Source organism: Notamacropus eugenii, chromosome 5, assembly GCF_028372415.1.
Source record: "Notamacropus eugenii isolate mMacEug1 chromosome 5, mMacEug1.pri_v2, whole genome shotgun sequence".
Classification (NCBI taxonomy): Eukaryota; Metazoa; Chordata; class Mammalia; order Diprotodontia; family Macropodidae; genus Notamacropus; species Notamacropus eugenii.
In genome coordinates, this window is record NC_092876.1 from 25,835,777 (window position 1) to 25,855,274 (window position 19,498).

Consider the following 19,498-nt stretch of genomic DNA (forward strand, 5'->3'; position numbering starts at 1 on the left):
ATGGGTTAGGCTGAACCATACCAAGCACCCGTTCACCCAGCCCGCCCAGCTCCAAGTAGGCATTCTGGAAGGCCTCCTTAAGTTCATCATCCAAGGTCTGCTCTTTGCCCTGAAGCAAAATAGTGGAGCATCTGTCCAAGATCCTCTCAGGGGCACCCTTCATCACCAGCAGATATCGATTGTCATTGGGGTCTTCTGTCTCATGGATGGAGAGCTGGGAAAGTCCAGTGAACAAGTCAGGGGTGGCACTTGATGTCCACACACTCCCCCATAATATCAGTTCTACCCTCTCCAAACCTAACTCTCTTTGTGTGTTTTTCCTTCCATCTTTCCACTCTTCATCTCCTTCTCTGTCTGCATCTCTCTCACTTTCTTTATCTTGCTGGCCCTACATCTTTGTGTATCTTCATCTCCCTGACTGCATTTGTCAGTATTGCCTTCTCCATATTCCTGGACTCTGTATGTCTTCTGTGTATTTCAGCCTCCCTGTCTCTGAATCTCCTTCTGCCTGCATCTGTCTATATGTATGTTTCCAACTTGATGGTGGTTAGGGAAGAGGAAAGGGAGTCAGGACACCTGCATTTTAAGCTCAATTCTCTCCCTCCCCTCCGCCCTGTGACTTTGAACAAGTCATTTCTCTTTTCTGGGTCTCTATTTATCTCTTAAATAGTTCTTAGTGGTAAGCTTTCCCCCTTTCATTGTTGGTAGAATTGAAGGGGATTGATTCGCACATACCTGGTATTTGTTGGTGGAATTGAAGGGGATCTCAGCCACTTTTTTGTTCCTCTCCCGCATTAGTTTCACAGAGCCAGATGACAATTCAATGCATTTCAGAAGGGCTGACTCAGAAGCATCTCCTGCTACATCCCTCTGTATGAGGGGTACAGGTGGGAGAATAGGAAAAGGGAAAGACCAGTGGCAACAGTTGCCAGGTTAGCCTGGCAGCATTGAAGATGGAAGCAAGAAATGAAGAACGGGGCTCAATCCAAAGGAAAGTGGGTGGTGGTAGGAAAAACCAGCTGTGACTGAGAAGGACTAGGTCCTTGGAGTGGACCCCACAGCTGTACAGGCATTGATGAGCACAGCTAAAAGGGAACGAGAGGGGGCACACATGGAAGGGGGTGGACACCCAGATGGACATGGGGGAGGAAAAGAATGACTGTAGAAAAATAAAAGTCATAGCCAGAAGAGAATTGGGGTCTGTGGAAACTGTGGGAAAAACTCTAAATATGGAACGCTGAACTTGGAATCACAGGACTTTAGTTTAAATCTCAGTTCTGCCATTTACTAATACTTCAGCAAATCACTTAACCTCTCCGGCTCTCAGTTTCCTCATCTGTAAAATAAGGATGGTTGGACAAGATGACCTCTAAGGTCAATTCCAGTCTTTATGAATCCATGAGCAGACTAAGCCCAGCTGTAAGGGGTTGGGAGCTGGATCTGAGAATCTCTAGGAACCGTAAGAAGGTAGGGGGAGAAGAATCCTAGCCCAGTCCCACCTTAAGCACGGGGATGTTGTCCTGGCCTCCCTTGAAGACAGCTCGGTTGCAGAGGCCAGCAATGTGGGACAGGGCCACCCAGGTGTGGGAGCTCTTATCAAATGAGGTTCCTGTCAGGGGTGGAGGAAGAAATGTGGACTCAAGGTGAGGTTCAATCCTTGCTCCTCAAATTTACATTCTGGGTCCAGCCTCCCTCCAGTTGCCCTAATTAACCTAGCTTTCTCTTGATACTTCCCCCCTCCCACAACCACAGGGGTCACAATCACCAGACTGATCTTCAGTGGTATCTGCCTCATGGATCTGGTTGTCAAACCACATGTGAGCAACTGTCATTCGATTCTGGGTCAGAGTCCCAGTCTTGTCTGAGCAGATGGTGGAAGTGGAGCCCAGGGTCTCCACAGCCTCTAGGTTCTTTACCAAACAGTTCTTCCGGGCCATGCGCTTGGCGGTCAGTGTCAGGCACACCTGGAAGGGAGGGAGACACTGGTGTCCAGCTTCCCATCCCCTGCCCCTCTGGGGAACCTAGGCATCTGCTTCTGCAGCTCCTGTCCTCTACTAGTGTCTGGCATTCCAAAGCATAATCTTCTCAAGGACTAAGGCATCTTTTCCTCTCAAATAAGCCTTCTTATTGCAAATCCAGAATTTCTACTCTACCAAAGGACTCTGTTCCCCTTTAGAAGGGAAAGATCCTTCTTCTTCATGGGACAGACTGTGTGCCACTGGAGACACCCTGCCCTCCCAACCCCCTCCAGTGCTCAGGTGTATAGTTCCCTAGATGCAGACCCTCTTGAGAATCCAGGCATCTTGTCTTCCCAGTCTAGCTCCATAATCTGATCCCTTTCAGGGACTGAGATGTCCATTCCCCTAGCTACTCTTTCATCCTACTTCTCATTCCCCATATGGCCTGATCGACCAGTCTTAATTCTTCATGGTTCCAGGAATCTATTACCCTAATCTCTGTCCTATGAGGAAACATGGGGACCTAGTCTTACAGTCTCTAGCCTTTCAGGGACCCAGGCATCCCAGACCCCTCAGGAAGAGCCCTTACAGTGACAGTGGCCAGCAGGCCCTCAGGCACATTGGCTACAATGATGCCGATGAGGAAGATGACAGCCTCCAACCAAGTGTAACCAAGGATGAGGGAGAGGATGAAGAAGGAAACGCCCAGGAAGACAGCCACGCCTGTGATCAGCTGGATGAAGTGTTCAATCTCAATGGCAATTGGAGTCTTGCCCACCTCCAGGCCTGAGGCTAGAGTTGCAATTCTGCCCATGACAGTCCGGTCACCTGTGGCCACCACCACACCTCGAGCTGTGCCTGAAGTCCAAAACAATCAGTGAGAGAATGCATCAACAGAAGTAGGGAAGGCCCAGGAGAAGAGAGGGCCTCCCCTGGGGGAGGAAGGGACTCAGGGAAGGGAGAATGTGGGAGCACAGGAAGGGGGAAAAGGTTCACTGATGAGATACAGGCTCAGGAAGGATATGAGTAGTTCAGGGAAAGGATGGAAGCAGAAGCATTTAGTAAAGGGGAAGAAGGTTAGGTTAAGAAATAGGGGATCGATGAGGGGAATGGGGCAAAGGCATTCAATAAGATGGTGTCTTTACAAGGCCAAGAAGGTTTCAATAGAGGAATAGGAGACTCAGTGAGAATACTGGAGCTCTAATGGGCAAGGCAAGGCTCAGGAAAGACAATGGGGAGGAGCAGAGAGTAGATGGAGACTCAGTGAGGGAATGGGAGTGTTCAATGAAAAGAATGGGAATTCAGTGGAGACATGATGAGGCTTTGAGGTAGGCTACAGCTTCAGTATGGCAGCTGGAGGCTCAGTGAAGAGGATAGGGTTCAATGAGGTGATGGGGATTCAGTTGAAACAATGCTGTGGTTCAGTGGTGGGTGGGAACTCATTGGGTGAAGAGGGGGCTTAGTATAGGGCTAAGGACTCAGCAGGAGAAAGGGTGACTTAGGGAAAGGCATAGGGATTCAATGAGAGAGATGTGAACTTAGTTAAAAGCTGAGGATCATTGAGGGGAATGGGGCAAGGGGGTTTAATGAGAGGATCAGCCTTCATGAGGGCATGGAGGTCTCAGTAGGGTGATGGAGGATCTCTGAGTTGATGGAGAATACTGGATCTCTAGGAAGGGAAAGATCCAGAGAAAGTTGAGGGGGACCCATCGACGGGGACAGAGTTGGGTAGGAACATGATAAGTCTCTGAAGTGGGCTGGGGATACAGTGGGGAAATAGGGAGTTCAGTGAAGAGGGTGAAGTTCAGTGAAAAGGAGAAAGTAGGATGAGGCAATAGTATGACTTAGTGGATGGTCTGGGGATCCAGTAGGGGAGATAAGGGACTCATTGAAGAGGATATGGTTGAGTGAGGTGATGGGTAACGATGGGGAAATGATGGGCATGATGAGGTTTAGGGATCTGCTACAGACTTAGTGTGGGAATAATAGTCTGGAGGAGAGGGATTTAGTAGGAGAATGGGAGGCTCAGTGAAGGGGAGGGAATTTAGTGAGATGATAGGGAGTGCAGTGAAGGGTATTGGAGTATAGTGAAGAAATAGGGGATAAGTATTGGGCTGGAAACTCAAGGGGGAAGTAGGGACTCAGTGTTGGACTGGGGATTCAGCAGGGAAATGGGTGACTCAGTGAAGGGGATGGAAGCTCAACAAGAGTGATGAGGGCTTAGCTAAAAGATGGGGTAAGTGAGGGGAATGGAACAATGGGGTTTCAGTGGGAGGATGGGCCTTCATAAAAGTCTGAGTGGGGTTAAATAGGGGGATGGGGTTTAGGGAAGGTATGAGTCATCAGTGAGTAGGATGTTAGCTTAATTTGAGTAACAAGGACTCAGTAAGGGGGATGGTAGAGAAAGTGAGAGATGAAGGCTTACTAGGGAGAAAGGGGAATGAGTCAGAGGAATTAGGGACTTAGTGAGGGAAAAGAGAGATCAATAAGAGGAAGAATTGTCTAGTGAGGAGGATAAAGTTTAGGCATGGATGGAATAGAGGAATGGGGGCTTAACTGAGGGACAGGGGATCAGTGAGAAGGAAATTCATTAATAAGACATAAGGTTTAGTGAAAGGGATAGGGCTCATGAAAGGAAAGTGTTTTATGAAAGCATAGGGGACTCACTGAGAAATATGGGAACATAATGACATGGGAGATGGGAGAACTCAGTGAAAGATGGATGGGATGGGGTCTCCCTGAGAATATGAGGGCTCACTGAGCAGAATAAAGGTTCAGTTTTGTGTGTTGGGGGTGAGGTTAAGGGCAGATGAAGGGAATAGGTGACTAGGAAAGAAAATAGGGACCTAATTGCATAACTGGAAGCTCAGTAAGTAAATGAGGAAGATGGAGGGCTCAGGGATATCATGGGGGCTTAGTGAATGGATAGAACTCAGGGGACTGAGAGAGTAATTGAGTAGGACATATGTTCTGTGATGGGATGGGGTATCATTGAACAGATGGAGGGTTCAGTGAAAGGGCTAATGGCTCATGGGAGGCCTCCATAAAAGCACAAGGATGTAAGGATGTAGATTGCAGGACTGGTAAGAGGAAGATTGGTTTAATGAGACCATGGGACTTCATCACGGGGGCTCAAAGAGAAGGGGAGAACTCAGTGAGATGATGGGTGTTTGGTGAGGGAATGTGAAGCTCAAATGAGAGTCTGGGTGGTGCAGGAATGGAAATTTAGGGGCTTAATAAGAAGCCAAGGAAGCCTACTGAGAAAGGATGAAGGTTCAGTGAGGAGGGCAAATGTCAGTGGAGGTATGGGGTCACAGTGACAGTGGTGAGCATCCAATGAGGCTCAGAGAGGGCATCGAAAGCTGAGTAGGGGCTGAGTGAGAGAAATGGGGATTAATTGAAGGAATGAGGAGTTCAGTGAGGGATATGGGAGGATCAGTGAACTCGTGGATCAGGGTCTTCCTCATGTCCTAGAGTAAAGTGAGGAGAATGGTGCCTCAGTGATGGCAATGCAGGCTCAGTGAGGGTAATGATGGTTTGGTGAGCAGAATGAGGTATCAGAGAGGGCATAAAGCTTAGTCAGAGGGATTAAAGGGGTCAGATTCAGTGAGAAGACTGGGAGCTCAGTGAAAGAGATGAAAGAGGAAGGAAGCTAACTGAAGGGAATTCAATCTCACTGAGAGGACAGTTAGGAAATTTCAGTTAGGAAATGAGAAGCAGGTAGGAGTTATAGTTCTCTCAGAGAAGCATAGTGAGTTACATATGGGGCTGTAAGGGTTCCTTGAAGGAAATGAGTGCTCAGTAAGAAGAATGAAGTACTCATTGAGGGAAGTGGGGTGGGGGTGCATGGTCAATGGAAGGACAAGGAGCTCACCAAAGTGGTTGGGGGAACAGTGAGGAGGGATGAAGCACATCAAGGAGGGAGACATAATATTGGCTCAGTGAGAAGGGCAGGGACTAACAGATAGTTATCACTGGATGAAAGGATGGAAGATGAAGATGATGAGGGCACAGTGATGGGATGGTGGGGCTCAGTGACTGAATAGAGAATGGGTCCCAGTGGTAGAGATGTAGGCTCAGTGAGGTGAATGAGAGGGTTCAGTCAGAGAGCTGAATGGTTTAGTGTTTGGATGAAGAGAACACCAACAAGAATGGGTGTTCAATTTGACGGCTGGAGGGGCTCAATGAGAGGGATAAATATTAAGGGAAGACGATGTGGACTCATTGAAGGAAAAGTTATATTAGTGCAAGGAATTAGGGCTTGGGGAAAAGGTTAAGTGGGGGTGCAGGTGAAGGAGAAATAACTTTGGAGTCAGAGGACCTGAGTTCAAATTCCAACTCTAACACTTACTAAATGTGTGACCTTGCAAATGTAACTTCACCTTCTTGGGCTCAGTCTCCTCACTGGCAAAATGAGACTTGGATCTCTTGGATCTTAACTCCTGAGATCTTTTCATCATCTATGATCCCTTGTTCCTATGACTTCAGTGAATAGGATGAAAGCTTAATAAGTGGAAGCTGGGAAATCAGTGTGGGAGATGAGGCTGTAGCAGGAAGTGAAGGAGATTCAGGCTCAGTGAGAGTTATGAAGTTCTAAAGGTATTAGGATTCAATGAATGGGATGGGGGGGGGTAAGTGAGAGGAATGGGGACTTGGTAAAGGTATGAGGACTTTAAGAAGGCATGAGGAAGGTTGGAGACCAAAGGAAGATAAGGGTACAGTGTCAGACTATGGGTTCAGTCAAAGGTCAAGTTGCTAAGTTCAAAAAGGGGGAAGTAGGGGCATAGGGGCTTAGAGGGAGTGGGAGAGGCTCAGTGAGGGGGATGAGGGTTTATCAACCTGATAGAGGGCTCATTTGTGATAGGATGGGGTTCAGGCAGCACTGGGGAGCTCACTGAGGTAAACGTGGGGTTTAATGAATGAAACAGGAATTCAGGGATGGGGAGAAGAGTTCCTGGGTGCTTAGTGGGTGGTTGAAAGTGGTCAAGTGAAAGAGCTACAGTTCAATGAGGAACATGGGGGCTGTAATGACAATAAGGAAAATGGATTAATGGGGGGGATGGAAACCCAATTGTGGAAATGAGGGCTCAGGGAGAGTTATGGGGACTCAGTGAGGGGATGAGAGCTCACTGAAGTGGTGGGAGTTCAGTGATAAGGATAGAGGATAAGTGAGGTGGTGGGAGCTTGGTGATGGGGATAGAGATAAATAAGGGATCTGTTGGGAAATGGGGGTTCAGTGGAAATCAGAGACTCACTAAGGGAGATGGAGAAATATTGGGAAAATGGGGGCTCAATGGAGACAGGAGAAATTCACATAAGTGAGAGAAAAAGGGATTCAGTGATGGTAATAGGGTTCAGTGATGGGACATGGAAGCTATTAGAGGGTAAGGGATTATTGGGGAAGTGGGGGATCAGGGGATGTGATATCAACTCAGTCAAGTTCAGTGAAGTATATGAGAGCTCAATGAGGCAAAATGACAAGGATAGGGTCTCAATGGTAATAATGGGAGAGAAGTGAGGAAAATGAAGGTTCGGTGGAGGAGACAGAGAATCAGTAAAGGAGATGGGAGACTTTTGGAGGGTAGGGGTTAGGTAAGGGAAATTGTGGATTTGTAGGGTAATGGGGACTCAGTGGAAGAAATAGGAGTCCAATGAGGGGGATAGAAGTTAAGCAAGGAGGAAAGGAACTCAGTGATAAACATGAAGAATCAGTAAGGCGACATAGGGGCTCAGGTGAATGAGAGATTATTGGGGGAATGGAGGCGCAGTGAGACTGATGGGGATTCAGTGGCGGAGATTAGAATTAATAGAGATGGATGGGGGTTCAGTGATGAGAATGGAGGTCAAGTGAAGAGGATAGGGGTTCAGTAATGGTAATAGGGGATCAGTGAAAGGGAAATGGAGGATTAGTGGAGGAATGAGGACTCACTGGGTGAGATAGGACTGAGTTGGAGGATATGGATATTCATATAGCGATGTGTGAGGGATGAGGCAGTGGGGTTCAGTGGTGGATACAGGGGTCAGTAAGTGAAATGGTAGATTTGTGGAAAGAATGGGGGTTCAATGAGAAAATAGGGGCTCATTGAGGAGTATGGAGATTAAGTGAGGCATAGAGGTTCAGGGGTGGTGATGAGGGAATTGGTGAGGAGAATGTGGGATTAGTAGGGGAATGGGGACTCAGTGAGGGGATAGGAGCTCAGTGATTGTTGTGGGGATCAGTGAGGTGATGGATTAGTAGAGAAAGGGGCTCATGTAAGGGGTTTATAATATGAGAAGATGAAAATTCAATAAGAGAATTCACTGAGGGAATGGTAGTTAGGTGAGTGGGAGAGGGGATGAACTATGGGGATTAGGGCTCAGTGATCACCATAAGGAATCAGTGAGAGAAGCAATAGATAGGGGCAAGACTGGGAGATCATTGGAGAGTTTTGTAGCAAAGGAGGGTGAGACCCACTGAAAGAATGGAAGCTCAGAGAAGGAGTTAAGACTCAGGAAGTGAAGTATATAACAAACTATGAGAGACGGGTTTAGTAATGAGGATTAGAGTTCAGGGAAGACATTGGAGGCTCACTAAAGCAAGTGAGGCCTTAGTAACAGTGATGAGGGCTCAGTCTTCAGTTAGAAGGCTCAGTAAGGAGAATGGTTGATCAGTAACAGAGATCAGTAACAGATACAGGAACCTCAATGAGGAAGATGAGATTCAGTGAGGGGGCTGGAGATCAGGAGTCCTTGAAGGCATGTGGTATTAAAGGAAGGGGTGGACAGTGATGGGACGGGAAACTCATCCAAAGAATGGGAGACTTAGGAGTAAAGAAACTTAATGCAAGGATGGGATGCTCAAGGAGGGGGCAAAGATATCAGTGATAGGACAAATGGTAATGATAAAGAAATATTGAAGGTGGTGACTTGGTGGGGAAACGAGAGTGCAATGAGAAAGAGGAGGATGAGAACTTAGTAAAGAAACATGGAGCTCAGTAAAGGGGTGGAGAGTCGTTTGGGGCTCTGTATAGGGTGTGGAGAATTGGTGAGCAGATGAGGGCTCCAAGTAAATAATTCTGTCAGATGAATTTGCAGTTAATGGATGGAGGAGAAAAATGTGAAACACTGGAATAAAGAGGGTGGAGGTTCAAGAAGAACCCCAAGAAGGGCACTGAGTTATGTCTTAGTAAAGGAATAGAGACTTGGTGGTGGGCTGGGAACTGAGAAGGGGAACAAGGAGGTTCAATAAAGTGGAGAGGAAGTGAGGAGGCTCAGTGAGGAACATGAGGTCTCACTTAGGGTAGGGCATCATGAAGTAGTGGTTGGGGTGCTGGAAGACTTGGGTTCAAATTCCACCATGGGCACTTACTAGTTGCATGACCCTGAATCTGAAGAAGTTATTTAATATCTCTAAAGCTCAGTTTCCTTATCCATTAAATGGGCATAATAATAGCACCTACTTCACCAGATTGTTGTAAGAATTAAATAAAGTCATATATATAAAGTGATATATAAATGAGAGTTATTACTGTTATTATCATTGATCAAAGAGATGGCTCAGTGAGGAAGATGGGAGTTTGATTAAAATGGGGAACCAAGAAAAAGTGTAAGGTTGTTGGTGAGGGGGATGGGGTCTCAGGGAAGGGATTGAGAACTCAGAAAGGGTAAAGAGAATTTAAGGAGGCCAATGAGGCACCAGTAAAGGAATAATAGGTATGGTGGGAGTGGATGAGGGATTAAGTGAGGGGACTAGGGGCTCAGACAGGGATTGAGGGTTCTGTAAATTTCAGTGAGGTGATAGATTCTCAGTAAAGGAGATGAGAATTCAGTGAGGATTCTGGGCTCAGTAAGGGGAATTGGGTGTTAGAGATGGGATGAGTATGGCAAAAGCATAAGAGTGGGGCTCAGTGATAGGCTGGCACATCAGTAAGGGCTTGGGGACACAGTAAGTAGAACAGGGGTTCAGTTGGGGCTGGTGGCTTAGTGAGGATTATGAGCTCAGCGAAGGACTTAAGGCTCAGTGTGTGGGATGGGGCTCAATGTATTGGATGAAAGCTTAGTTAGAAGGACGCGGAGCTCGTTATGGGGACAGGGGCTAAATGAGAGTAATGAGGGCTTATTGGGGGAATTTGGGTTCCAGAAAGCATGGGGGAATCAGTCATGAGAATGGAGGTTTGATGGTAGGATGAGGGCTCAGGAAAGGTATGGTGAGTAGAATAGGATACTCAACCTACGCCAGTCCCATTTGCCTCCCTTTCCGCCCCTTATTAATCCATGCCTCAGTTTCCCCTGAGAAGTTCCCACCTTCCACACAATTGGTGGAAAAGAAGGTGATGTTCCTGGTCTCCAAGGGGTTGTCATGTGTACAGTCTGGGGATCGTGTCTGGGGTTCAGACTCGCCAGTCAGAGAGGAGTTATCCACCTGGAGAGAAAAGTGTGGTAAATGAGGAGGGATCAGCATGCTAGGAATATTGGTGTAGGAGGAAGGCAAGCTATCCCTGAAGAGGTAGGTAGTCCTGAGGGCAGGGATGCCTGGTCCCTAGGACCCTCACATGCCAGGGAGCCCAAGTCCCTGATGGACTAGGGTCTGGGACATTTGAGGAGGGGGGAAAAGAGGCTTTTCCTAAGGCTGGGGATGGGGACTTTGGCTCACCTTGCAGCCATGAGCTGAGATAATCCTAAGGTCAGCTGGGACTCGGTCCCCACCCTTGATCTCAATGAGGTCACCAACTACCACTTCTTCTGCATTCACCTGCATCTTCTCTCCCTCTCGGATCACCAAGGCTTGCTGCAAGAGGCATGGAGGGGTGGGGGCAGGTAGGAAGAAGTCAAAACCCTTTCATATCTGATCCTCCCCTAGCCTATGGCCTCATACTAGATGCATCTCCCTCTGGGAGTCCCCCAACCTCCATACGAGAGCCTTTCCTTGTCCTCTAAGCTTCACTTCCACCTCTAGCCACAACTTCCAGGTTTGCCTATCTCTAATCAGCCTCAGTTTTTAGCTTTAGCTATTACAGAGTTTCCCTTCTATTCTTCAGCTAGTGCTTTAAGCCTCAACCACCAAAAGCACTATCTATAACCAAGATCAGAGCCCCTGCCCCAATTCAACCAGGCCCAACCTCCCTATGCTTTATGCCTGCCCCAGCCTCAGTGACCCCTGACCTGGGGGACCATGTTCTTGAAGGATTCCATGATTTTTGAACTCTTAGCCTCCTGGTAGTAGGAGAAACAGCCGGTGATGATAACCACAGCAGCCAAGACGATGCCCAGATATAGCTAAGGGAAGGAAACCACCCACAGGTCACAGAGATGTCCCATTTCACATGTGGACCCATGTTCTGTGTTTGCCCCATAGTCATTCTGCATGAACTATATCCTTGGTGCATCCCATGCTATATCCCCACATAGGAATGTATGCACATTGTCTGTTTGTCCTTTGACCATCCAGTGTCCCATTTACATTCATATGCTATGTGAATGAGCACTCCATGCCTCCTGTGTGTCCCAAGCATGTCACATCCCACATGTGTGGGGTCCTGATCATAACATTTAGAATGGGAAAGGATCTAGAGGTTCCCTCTTCCAACCCTTCCTTTTAAAGATGAGGAAACCAAAGCCTAGATAATATAAATGATTGACCTGTTATCATACAGTTTCTGAGAACTAGGGCTGAGGTTTGAACTCTTCCGACTCCAAATCCACTGTTTAGCTATCTTATACTCATAAGCCCATGACCTATCTCCTGTGCATGCATGTACATAAGGATGTACCACACACATGCATATCTGCATCCCATGTGTTCATGTGCTCCACATATCCTGGGTGTCTCCTGATTAAGCATGTCCTTCACTCCCGATATGTGCCCCATGCCCCAAGTTCAATGTATTCTCTTAAGTGTATTACATATCTCCCACAGGGACATCTCTGCATTCCACATGGGCCATGGGTGAGTCACATATACAGGCATGTTCCATGCCCTTTTGTGTGTCTCTCTTGTATGAGTCTCCCACATAGCCCACATTCCCTATGCATCCATCTCCCATGTCCCATGTTGGTCCCTAGTGTGTGTGTCTCTGGCACCCCATACAGATGTTCCAGCTGCCCTGCACTCACATTGTCTCCTGCAGGGTCATCCTCAGTGCCTGCCTGGATTCCGTAGGCTAAGAAGCATAGAATAGCCCCTATCCACAGCAGGATAGAGAAGCCTCCGAAGAGCTGTCGGCAGAACTTGACCCATTCTGGGGTGGTGGGGGGAGGCGTGAGGGCGTTGGGGCCGTCTCGGGCCAGTATCTCCTGTGCTTTGCTGTGGGTCAGACCCTAGAGGACACGGATCTCAAACAGACCAACCCTGACTTCAAGGACCCCTGGGGCCCCAGCGCCTGGGCCCAGACCTTCAAGGCCCCAGGGTCCAGATCTCCAAACACTCCACCCATTCAGGGATCTCGAGCTTCAGCCCCCTGCCCTAGCCCTCACCATTCCCACCATCCCCAGGCATCTGCCTTTCTTCTCCAAGCAGTCCAAGGACTCCGGACATCCCAGGCTTACCTGCACACAATCTGTGTTGTATTTCCGACAGACCTCTTCCACTGACATCTTGTGCTCTGTCTAAGCGACAAGAGAAGGGAAAGTTCCAGTCAGGCCTAATTGGCCCAAGAGGGCAAGGCCCGGGGAGCAAGAGGGCGGGGTGGAGGAGGGCTGGAGGCTAAAGGGGCGACCTGGGAGGACCCCGGGTAGGGCGGAGCCTCCGAAAGGGCAGGGAAGGCAAGGGAATCAGAGCTTCAGGATTTAGAACTGTAAGGAACTTTAGAAACCTTTGATTCCGTGCTTTTCGTTTTACAAGTGAGGAAAATGAGGCCCAGGGAGGGAACGAGACTTGCCCAAGGTCATGTAGTTCAGTTCGGGGCGGCTCCAGGTCTTCTGACCCCCCAGCACTATGCCGACAACGGGGGACACTTGAGAAGGGGTGGGCCCGGGAGGAAAGGGGGCTGGGCTCAGAGGATCTGGCAGCACAGATCTGGGCTTACCATGGCCACCTCCTTCTTGAGGTCGTCCAGGTCCCGGCGTTCCTTGCTCGCCTTACCCTTCTTGGGCGAGCCCTTGTCATCTTTCTTGTCCTGCGAGGTGGCGACACGATAGCTGTCAGAATGGCCGCGCTGCGGGCGAGAGGAGGTGACAGGGAGGGACGCCCCCACAGCGCCGCGTGCCTCGCCCCCGCAGGCCTCAGCTCTAGCCCTCCCGAGCAGGTCTTATCTCAGTGTCCCTCAGATGGTCTCTCCTCCCAGTGTATGTGAGTGTGTGTGTGTGTGTGTGTGTGTGTGTGTGTGTGTGTGTGTGCTGTTTCTGTCCCACTCTACTTGACTTTCTTTCTCTCAGTCTTTCTTTCCGACTCTTTCTGTCTCCCTCTGTCTTTAGGTCTTTCCCACTGTGTGTCCCTGTACCTCTATGTCTCTTCTCCTGGTCTCTCTGTGTCTCCTTCCTTCTGGATGTCTCTCTGTATCTCTCTCTGTCTCTGTCTCTGTCTCTGTCTCTCTCTCTCTCTCTCTCTCTCTCTCTCTCCCCCTCTCTCTCCCTCTCTCTCCCTCTCTCTGTCTCTCTCTCTGTCTCTCTCTCTGTCTGTATCTCTCTCTGTATCTCTCTCTCTGTCTCTCTCTCTCTGTCTGTATCTCTCTCTGTATCTCTCTCTCTCTCTCTCTCTCTCTCTCTCTCTCTCTCTCTCTCTCTCTCTCTCTCTCCACTCTGTGGCTCTCATGTATGTGTATATGTCTGTTTCTTTACCTGTTTTTCCTCTCTTTGTCTCCCTCTGCCCTTTTCTCTCTCTGTGTATCTCTTTTGCTCTCTTTTTTCTCTGTCTGTGCCTCCATCTCTCTCTGTCTCACTTTCTGCTTCTTTTCCACTCTTTTTCTCTGTCTGTGCTTTTCTGTCTGCCTCACTGTGTATTGTTCCTTTTCTGTGTCTCTTTCTGACTCTTTGTCTCTTTCACTAAGTCTCTGTCTGTCTCTCCCGCTCTTGCTCTGTGTCTCTACCTCTAGCTGGTACACCCATATATGCCTGTCCTCCCTTTCTCTCCCAGACCAACACTGCTGGGCACATTGTCCCATCCTTGTCTCTGGGCCTCTGTTTCATCATCTGTTGGTCCTCAAGGATCTTTTCATTTAACATTCCCCCTCCCTCCTCAGCTCCAGTCCTCCTCCTCCTTGAAGCGTATATGAAAAGCTAACCTGAGAGACTGAGAGACAAGAGACATAAGGAGAAAGAGAGATAGGTGGTCACAGAGAGAAAAAACAAAGAGAAATAGGCAGAAGTAAAATGGGGGGAGGATAGGGGAAGATAAAAGGGGGAGGGGCAGATCCTATCTTCTCTCCAGCTGGACAGGATCCCTAAGCTCAGAGGAATCCAGCCCAGCCCAGTCCTTCTCAGGTCAGTTCATCAGCTTCAGGGATGCTAATGCCTTGGTGACCTTGCAGAGAGAAATGGAGAGAGGGAAAGCAATCTTCCCTCACTACCACACCACACACACATACACCTAACCCTCTTCAGGCCCTTGGGTGCTGGGATGAAGGGGACAGCTGACTGACCAGGGGTACTTCCCAGTCCTGCTTTGTGCCTCAATATCCTCATTTGTGAAATGGGGCCAGTGGTTGAACTAGATAGATTCTGACATTGTATGAGAAACAAAATGACAAGGAAGGATACAGAAAAGGGAAGTAAGGAGATAGACCAACAAAAAGTGGCAGAAACATGGGAAGAAAGGGAGGGGCAGAGAAACAGAGAAAGGCAAGTAGAAATATAGGGAGACAGAAAGACATAGCCAGGGAAACAAAGGGGAAAAGAAGGAACAAAAAAAGGCAGAGATACAAATGACCATTGAAAGTCATAGAACCAGGAGAGACATATACAATAAGAAGGATGCAGGGAAAGAAAGAGATGGAGACAGAGATAATGGAAAAAAGGGAAAAGACAGAGAAGGGTGAGGTAGCAATAGAAAGAAGTGGAAGGGAAAACAGAGATAGAAGTAGCAAGAGTCAGAGAGACATAAGGAGAAATAGGGAGGCAGAAACACACAGAGAGACAGGAAAATGGAAACAGAGACAACCCAGGAAAAAAGAGGTAGAGATGTAATATGTTCACTTTTATGGAGTGATTTACAGGAAAATGGAGACTCATTGAGAGACAGAGAAAGAAAAATGGGGGGGAGAAGCCAGCCATCTGGGTGCAGGGAAGAGGACGAAGAGGACTAGCAGGAGGGGAGGCCTGGACACTGGCCAGCCCTGCAGCAATGCTGTGCCCTAGGAGAGTCGGGGCACTGAAGCTGGATGTTAATGAAATCCAAGGACTCAGGGTCCCTACAATATACACAGAGAGAGACAGTGACACATGGAAGGGTAAATATCTGAAAAACGGAAAGACAGAGAGACGTGGGCAGAGAGGAACTCAGATGCTGAGTGACTGTGAGAGGTGAAGTCAGAAATACTGAAAGGCAGAAATAAAGAGAAAAGCACAAGAGAGATGGAGAGACAGAAAGGTGAAGAGAAAGAATCGGAGAAAGCCCTCTAGAGGAAAAGACAAGGGGATGAATGATGGGGGATGGAAGACAGACCTTGAATTCCAGTGTTTCATTAATGCCCCCACCTCCCTTAAACCTGGGAGCACATGTTGGAGTGCATTGAGTCCAAGTACCAGGATCCCAGAAGTAAAGGAGGCTAGGAGATAAGGACATCTGGGAAGTCTCCTTGAACAAGGGGCCCTGAAGACAAGGTTGGAGGGAGACGGGAGGCCTATTCAGGCTGAGGAAAAGACACAGATGGAGAAACAGCAGGGCATAAGGAGAGACTAAGAAGGGGGAGGAGGGGAAGAGAGGAGGAATACGGCAAAGGACAGCCCAGGGGATGCCCAGCTATACAGCTCCTTCCTCAGTGTCTGTGTGTGTGTGTGTGTGTGTGTGTGTCTACTTGACTGTATTGCTGTCTCTTTAGTTTTTCCTGTCTCTGTATCTGTCCCTGAGTCCATTCTATCTGTCTTTTGCTAACTCCTCCTTTCCACTCTCTTTGACCTTCAGCTTTCCTTTTCCCTTCCTTAATCTCCTAACTTTTGTCCTTCGATCTTTCCCTTCTCCTTGCAGAAATGCAACTCTGGAGGCAGAGAGACTGATAGACAGATGGTGAGAGAGATGGAGAGACAAGAAAGAAGCAAGCTGATAGGTGCAGAAAGATGGGGACTGCAGAGCAATGCGGAGTGGGGGAGGGGGAGCGGGAGCTATTAAGACACAAGGACACAGAGCTGGAGAAAAAGGACACTGTCCTAGGGTGAGAGAACAACAAGGACTCAGAGACACGGGGAGATTGTGTAAGAACACACTGGAGAGTCTGCTGGACAGAAAAGCAAGACAGAAAAGGGAGAGGTAGACTAAGGAACAAAATAAGGGAGACTGTGAGGAATTGAGGTATGTGTTGGGTGGGGGTGAAGTCTGCTCTCTCTGTCCCTTCCCCTACCCTCTATCCTTGATTTGCCTGTGTGTCTTTCTTTAGCACTTAGTTTCTTCCTTCTCTGCTACCCAGTCTCTTTCCCATTGTGACTCCACCCCCACCTCCTGATACCTTGTTTCAAAACCACTCTGCATCTCTTTCCTCGTGTTTTATCTCTGCCTGTCATTCTGTCTGTCTCTGTGTCTCTGCCTCTGTCTCTGTATGTCTCTCTGTCTGTCTCTGTCTGGTCTCTCTCTCCCCCCTTTCCCCCTCTCCCCCATCCCTCTGTCTTTGTCTGTATCTGTCTGTCTCTCTCTCCTTTCAGCTTCATATCCCTAGATTTTTCTCTCTCACTCCCTAGACCTCTTTTGTAATTATCTGTCTTCTTCTTTCAGTCTATATCCCATGTTCTCATCAGTCACTGTTTTCCATTATGTTTTAATCTCATTTCATCCATCTCTGTCTCTTTTCAGCTTTACCTACTTGTGTCTCTATCTTTGTCTCTCTGTAGCAAGTCTCTCTCAGACCAAGCCTCTCTGAGTCTCACATTTCTATCTCTCTTCTTCTATTTGTAGACACCTCAGAATCACACCTCTTTGTCTCAATGTCTTCTCCAATGTCTGTCTCTGGGCCCCTCCCCCAAGTACCTTTGGGATTTTCTCTCTAGTCTGTCTTCTACTCCCCACTCCCATTTTTATCTTTCTTTAAATCCCGTAATCAATTTCATTTCTTAACCATTCTCCCCATCTCCCCATATTGCCACCCTTCCTTCAGTCATCCTCCCACCATTTCCTTCCCTTTGTCCTAAGGCATTAGAACTCCCCAATCCAACTTACCTGGAATTCCAAAGCTCTCATTCCCTTCCCCTAATCCCTGCCTAAACCCATGTTCACCCCCTATTTTTATTTTTCTCCCCACCCCAATCTCAAAGCTCATTCCTCCTCCATCTTTATTCCACCCTCATTCCTATTCCCATCTTCCATCTTTATTGGGAAAAGACTGAATATGATGACAAATGGACCCAGCTCTGTCACCTACAAGTCTTGTGACCTTGGGCCAGTCCCTTCACCTCTGCGGGCCCAGTTTTCTCATCTGTAAATTGAAGAACTGGACTAAATGACCTCTAAGGTCCCTTCCAGTTCTAAATTTATTATTCTCCTGTCCCCAATCAAGCTTAGCTTTCCTGCCTCTCTCTGTTTCTCTGTGTTTCTCATAGTGTCATCCACCCCCAGCTTTCATCTTGACTCCCATTCCCTTCCTCCAAATTGGTCCACATTCCCAACTAATATTTACATAGCCCTTTAGGGTGCACAGAATGCTTTCTGCACAACAACCCTGAGCTAGGTCATACAGGTATTAAATATTACAGATGGGGAAACTGAGGCCCACAGAAGTGAAATGCCCAATCTAGAGACACATAGTGGCAGAGCCCAGATTTGAACCCTGGCATTTTCCTCCTAACGCCAAGGCTAGACTCCTTTCATTGAATCGTGTTGCCATCCCTGTCCCCAACCCATTCTCCCTCATCCTCCATTTGTAATTCCATCCCCATCCCCCATCTTTATCCTCATGCGAATCCCAAACCCTATTCCCATGCTCCATCCCCATCTCCACCCCCATCCTCCATCTTTGTCCCAGTCCCCATCCCTTTCTCTTGAAGGCCATTTTCCCCAAAGTCCCCTGAGCGGAGGATCAGACAAAATGGGATCCGGGTCTGCGGAAGGGGTCAGGAAACCGAAGCGACAGCATCTGGTGGAGAGACCCGCAGACAGAGGCAAGGACACACAGACAAGGGCACGGGGACACGCAGCTCAAGCGTTCTTGGGCACAGATGCTGATCTTGCTCCTCTCCCTCCCCTCCCCTCCAGGGACCCAGAGCTCCCCCTTCCTGTCGTGTCCCCCGGGGCTGGGCAGTTCAGGCACGAAAGGACACCCACAGACACACATACACCTAACAGCGGCGGCGCACTGCGGAGCCCCCCATTCTGCTGGACCAGGCCGCAAAGGGGAGAGAGAGGTCATTTCTGATCCTCCCTCTTAACTCCCCGACTCTGCAGTTAAAGAGGGGGATTTCGCACAGATGCACACAAGGTCACTCAGACGTACACATCCGCAATCCCAGCCATGGATATCAAAGACACCGGCTCACATGCACACGATCTCACCGAGACTCACAAAAACACCGAGACACACAGGTACCTCAATGTCATCACCACCGAATCTCACAATGCTGCACACAGATCCAAACATCATCTCACAAGGCACACAGCCCCACAATGTCACACACAAACCGTCAATGACACCCAGAGACACTTGACATCACACAGGCTCACAATGTCATTCAGACCCACATCTCACGCTCAGATACCCAGTGTCCCAGACAGGCGCACAATGTCACACAGACCTACATCTCAAACACAGGCACGCAACATCACAGATTCGAACGTGAAATTCAATATGAGACAGACAACGCCACCCTCAGACCCACGACATCGCACACGGTCCTAAATCACAGCCCATGGACACGCAACATTGGCACACAGTCCCACAAAGTCACACACACACACACACACATACATCAAACACACACCCTCTGCCCCCTTCTGGCCCGGGCACCTACCCCCATCCTGGCGGCTTCGCTGGGCCGGGAACCGGGGAACGGGGGTGGGGAATTGGGCTGGGGACTAGGGGCTCGGGACTCAGGTCTCCGGGCTCTGGGGTTGGGGTTCCGGGTGCGGGGCGCGGGGCTGGGCTCGGGGCTGGGTCCGCGCGTCCGCTGCTGGTCCGCAGAAGAGGCCGCCCGCCCCCCGCCTCCGCCTCCTCATATGGCCAGGCGCGCGGGGGGGCAGGAGCCGGCCAATCGGAGGACCCGGAGGTTTGAGTGGCATCCTGGGCTCCACCCCTGGCACTGCAGCTGTCGTGGCGGCCTCCGCAGGGGGGGGCGGGGCTGCTGGGGGACAGCGCTGCGGAGCCCCCGCCTCGGGCGCCCGGGATGCCAGGCTCCCCGGCCCCCGCCTCTTCTCTCTCCCCCTCAACCTCACCCCCCCTTCCCCGCCCAAGGGGCAGCCCTGGGAACCCTCTGCAGTGCGGGGAGACACT

The 19,498-nt window shown here is 49.1% G+C and overlaps 1 protein-coding gene across 1 annotated transcript in view; it reads right to left on the minus strand.

The window, feature by feature from the left end:
- The window catches only part of ATP1A3 (ATPase Na+/K+ transporting subunit alpha 3), a 29,516-nt gene extending 10,341 nt beyond the window's left edge, over positions 1–19,175 (minus strand). The window contains exons 1-12 of the mRNA XM_072607880.1: positions 19,020–19,175; positions 12,962–13,051; positions 12,483–12,542; positions 12,051–12,254; positions 11,100–11,213; positions 10,591–10,725; positions 10,242–10,359; positions 2,548–2,816; positions 1,766–1,964; positions 1,500–1,609; positions 736–870; positions 22–214 (exon numbers count right to left, since the gene is read on the minus strand). Coding sequence (XP_072463981.1) covers positions 22–214; positions 736–870; positions 1,500–1,609; positions 1,766–1,964; positions 2,548–2,816; positions 10,242–10,359; positions 10,591–10,725; positions 11,100–11,213; positions 12,051–12,254; positions 12,483–12,542; positions 12,962–13,051; positions 19,020–19,025 — 1,633 coding nt within the window. The 5' untranslated portion in view covers positions 19,026–19,175. The remainder of the gene's footprint in view (positions 1–21; positions 215–735; positions 871–1,499; positions 1,610–1,765; positions 1,965–2,547; positions 2,817–10,241; positions 10,360–10,590; positions 10,726–11,099; positions 11,214–12,050; positions 12,255–12,482; positions 12,543–12,961; positions 13,052–19,019) is intronic.
- Positions 19,176–19,498: the final 323 nt, after the last annotated feature.